The 3,974-nt window shown below is 39.2% G+C and overlaps 1 protein-coding gene across 1 annotated transcript in view; it reads right to left on the reverse strand.

Annotated features, from left to right (window-relative positions):
• Positions 1 to 1,207: 1,207 nt before the first annotated feature.
• The window catches only part of LOC131955972 (uncharacterized), a 4,214-nt gene continuing 1,447 nt past the window's right edge, over positions 1,208 to 3,974 (reverse strand). The window contains exons 3-5 of the mRNA XM_059320308.1: positions 2,952 to 3,079; positions 2,510 to 2,627; positions 1,208 to 1,542 (exon numbers count right to left, since the gene is read on the reverse strand). Coding sequence (XP_059176291.1) covers positions 1,407 to 1,542; positions 2,510 to 2,627; positions 2,952 to 3,079 — 382 coding nt within the window. The 3' untranslated portion in view covers positions 1,208 to 1,406. The remainder of the gene's footprint in view (positions 1,543 to 2,509; positions 2,628 to 2,951; positions 3,080 to 3,974) is intronic.

The following is a 3,974-nucleotide window of genomic DNA, read 5'->3' on the forward strand; positions in this document are numbered from 1 at the left end:
AGTGGACTCGTCTGGCAGCTAGAACACATGTCGGATTTGCTGTGTGAAGTAGATGCTGTCATCCCTCAAACCCCAGCACTAGTGGACTCGCCTGGCAGCTAGAACACATGTTGGACTTGCTGTGTGAAGTAGATGCTGTCATCCCTCAAACCCCAACACTAGTGGACTCGTCTGGCAGCTAGAACACATGTTGGACTTGCTGTGTGAAGTAGATGCTGTCATCCCTCAAATCCCAGCACTAGTGGACTCGTCTGGCAGCTAGAACAACTTTTGGACTTGCTGTGTGAAGTAGATGCTGTCATCCCTCAAACCCCAACACTAGTGGACTCGTCTGGCAGCTAGAACACATGTCGTATTTGCTGTGTGAAGTAGATGCTGTCATCCCTCAAACCCCAGCACTAGTGGACTCGCCTGGCAGCTAGAACACATGTTGGACTTGCTGTGTGAAGTAGATGCTGTCATCCCTCAAATCCCAGCACTAGTGGACTCGTCTGGCAGCTAGAAAACATGTTGGACTTGCTGTGTGAAGTAGATGCTGTCATCCCTCAAACCCCAGCACTAGTGGACTCGTCTGGCAGCTAGAACACATGTTGGACCTGCTGTGTGAAGTAGATAATGTCATCCCTCAAACCCCAGCACTAGTGGACTCGTCTGTCAGCTAGAACAACTGTTGGACTTGCTGTGTGAAGTAGATGCTGTCATCCCTCAAACCACAGCACTAGTTGACTCGCCTGGCAGCTAGAACACATGTCGGATTTGCTGTGTGAAGTAGATGCTGTCATCCCTCAAACCCCAGCACTAGTGGACTCGTCTGGCAGCTAGAACAACTTTTGGACTTGCTGTGTGAAGTAGATGCTGTCATCCCTCAAACCCCAGCACCAGTGGACTAGTCTGGCAGCTAGAACAACTGTTGGACTTGCTGTGTGAAGTAGATGCTGTCATCCCTCAAACCCCAGCACTAGTGGACTCGTCTGTCAGCTAGAACACATGTTGGACTTGCTGTGTGTAGATGCTGTCATCCCTCAAACCCCAGCACTAGTAGACTCGTCTGGCAGCTAGAACACATGTTGGACTTGCTATATGATGTGTTTGATGTAATTCCCCAAGCCCCATCACTAATTGATAAGAATTTCGACAAAACAAGAACATAAGAATAAGAAATAAAATCTATGTATTTTAAAACAAAATATTTATTTTTTTCCCGGAAAATAAATTTGATTAAAACAATTAGTATAGTTAATTAGATATTTTTTCGCATCAGCGCTGTCATTGTAAATTCATGTTTTATTTTACTTATTTGCGCTCAATGTAGCCTAAGATATTTTTTCAACTCAAAGTTATTGCATTTATTGTTTAATAAAAGGATTGTTAAAAACAAGACATATTTCTTAAGTTATATTTTTTTTTCAAAGCTCGCAGACTAGGTCAGTGAACCGACTTGATTCATAGATTGCTTGTCCAGTTGCATAAACGTCCCCGCCAAATTCGTCACACAGGCCTTGTGCGTGAGCTCGCATACAGTTCCTCACCGTAGTCAAATGGCTGGTAAACAACAACAAGCATAAAATATTCTACAATGTTTTAGTTTAATCTTGTACAATGGTGTAAATGTCAACTTTCATGTTGTACAATAAAGTGGGAGTGATCTCCCCTGAATGCATTCATACACTTAAACGTATTTTTATATTCGTAAAGGGGAATAGCATTTTCTGTGCAAGCGGGCTATAGAAATAGAGAAGTTTGTGACAATACATCTCGTTTGTTGAGAGAAAATTTATTAGAATATTCTTTTATGAGAAAATGATATCAAATCATTGCATTCTAAAGGTTTTTGAAATTCCACTCTGTAACTACACAACAGCGATAAACCAAAAATGTGAAGTCGATTTCAGAAAGATGTAGACTTGACCCACCTGTATTTTGGAGGAGGAAGTAATTTGCATACTGCTTATGTTCACCTTTCTTGTCAAAACCTATGCCTTGACAAACAGAATAGACCAAATCGCCACAAAAATGGTCCAGAAAAAAACAATTTCAAAGGGCTAGTGAAAGTGGGGACTAGATAAACTAAACTAAAACAAAGACCATGATAACAACATTTTCGCTCCCGACAAAATATTTCATCAAAATGTACTACGAGTGCAACAGCAGTCGAGTATTAGCTGTGCTAAAAATGTACTATGAGTGCAATAGGAGCCGAGTATTGGCGGTGCTTTGATGTCGTGGTCTCTATTGAAGGGGCTCGTTTCGTCGAAAGTCATGTTGTCGGCAGTTGTTACCTGATCATTTCACAAACGTTCTAGGCGTGAGCATCCGAAGTCCGAAAAGGAAGATCGTGAGTATATGTTATGGTATGGATACAGTTATGGTAATAAAAATCAGGTGTACTTTGATCACCAGCCCTCAAATTATCTTGTATTCTAATTTGTATTTATGTCTAGTTAATGTATTTTAATGTACATTATGAATTGTGTAACGTACACGATATTTTACTGGGATAATATCTTACCAACAGGTGGCTGTAGTGCGTTCTCTTAAATGGAAAGTGCAGTAGTCGACAGCTGTAGAGAGGATATCTTGTTTATATTTGTCGCTCGAACAGTTTTGTGATTGAAATTCATCAGAAGCTAAATCAGAAGAAGATTAAATAATTATATTTTTAATTATGATAATGCTGTTTCTTCTGCTGCAAATGTTCATCATGATAATGGTAATATGGAGATTATAATGAAAAGTAGGAACATGATGACAATGACAAATATCATGATGATGATGGTAATGATAATAATGATGACGATAATGATAATCGCGATGATAAAGAATGATAATAATGATCATCATGATGGTAGCGGTGATGAAGTTGATGATGATGATGATGATGATAATGATATTAATCATGATGATGATGATGATAACGACAATAACGCTGATGATGAAAACCATTGAACCACCTCTTCTTCCGGCTTGGCTACAATACAAAGTCATGAGAAGCACTTTGTTTACTCTGTCTTTTACTGTTGTCGCATTGTCACATTGAGCTTTTGTGTTCTCAACACAACTTGTAAACGCTTCAAGGGCTCTGGAAACGAACACGTGACAAAGTAAACCAACCAAAAGCCACTGAGCATATCACGTGATGCACCATTACGTAAACTTACGAAAAATGACGAAAATAGCAGTATGTGTTAAGTATATCTTCATCATCTTTTTCTTCCTAGACTAGACACACTGCCTAGCTTCGCTTAAGTTTTCAAAAAACTTTTGAGAGTTTGAATGCTAAATTAATAAGTGATTGGCTGATATGGATAGCTTAAGATTAGAAAGTAACAGCAATTTTACAATATGCTGGAATGTTTAAAATCTATTACTTGAAACATAATTAGAACTATAATTAGAACTGAAATACTTAACATAAATTATAATCAAATGAATACTATACTTTGTCGTTTTCTGTTTGTGTTTAAAATTGTATAAAATTGTTTGAAAAATATTTATTTTAAAAGGTTACCTCCCTTGTAATGACGAAGTCTTTGTTTACTTTCTTGACTTATTTAACTAGCATAATGGTTTTTTTCGACGGGAATAAAGTTTTTTTGTTGCCCTCACGAAATATCAGGGGGGTCGTTCGGCAATTATTTTTTTTATGTATAGCTTGTCTGATATTTTTATACCTGAGATATTTTGTTCTGAGTTATTTTGTCCTAGATAATTTGCAGAGGCGTAGCGACCCTACGGGGACAAACTTTTCGATTTGCACCCCCCCCCCCTCAAACTTTCGATTTGCACCCCCCCTCGAGATTTTTATTTGCAACCCCCACCCCCTCAAACTTTCAATTTGCATCCCCTCAACCTTTCAATTTATTTTTCCAACCCATTTTGGCGCCCCTAAGCTCGGCGCCCGGGGACATATGTCCCCCACCGCCCCCCCCCCCCCCTCGCTACGCTACTGATAATTTGTTCTGTGATATTTTGTC

The sequence above is a fragment of the Physella acuta genome, unplaced genomic scaffold (genome assembly GCF_028476545.2).
Source record: "Physella acuta isolate Inbredline_101_S28 unplaced genomic scaffold, ASM2847654v3 ptg001119l, whole genome shotgun sequence".
NCBI classification, from domain to species: Eukaryota; Metazoa; Mollusca; class Gastropoda; family Physidae; genus Physella; species Physella acuta.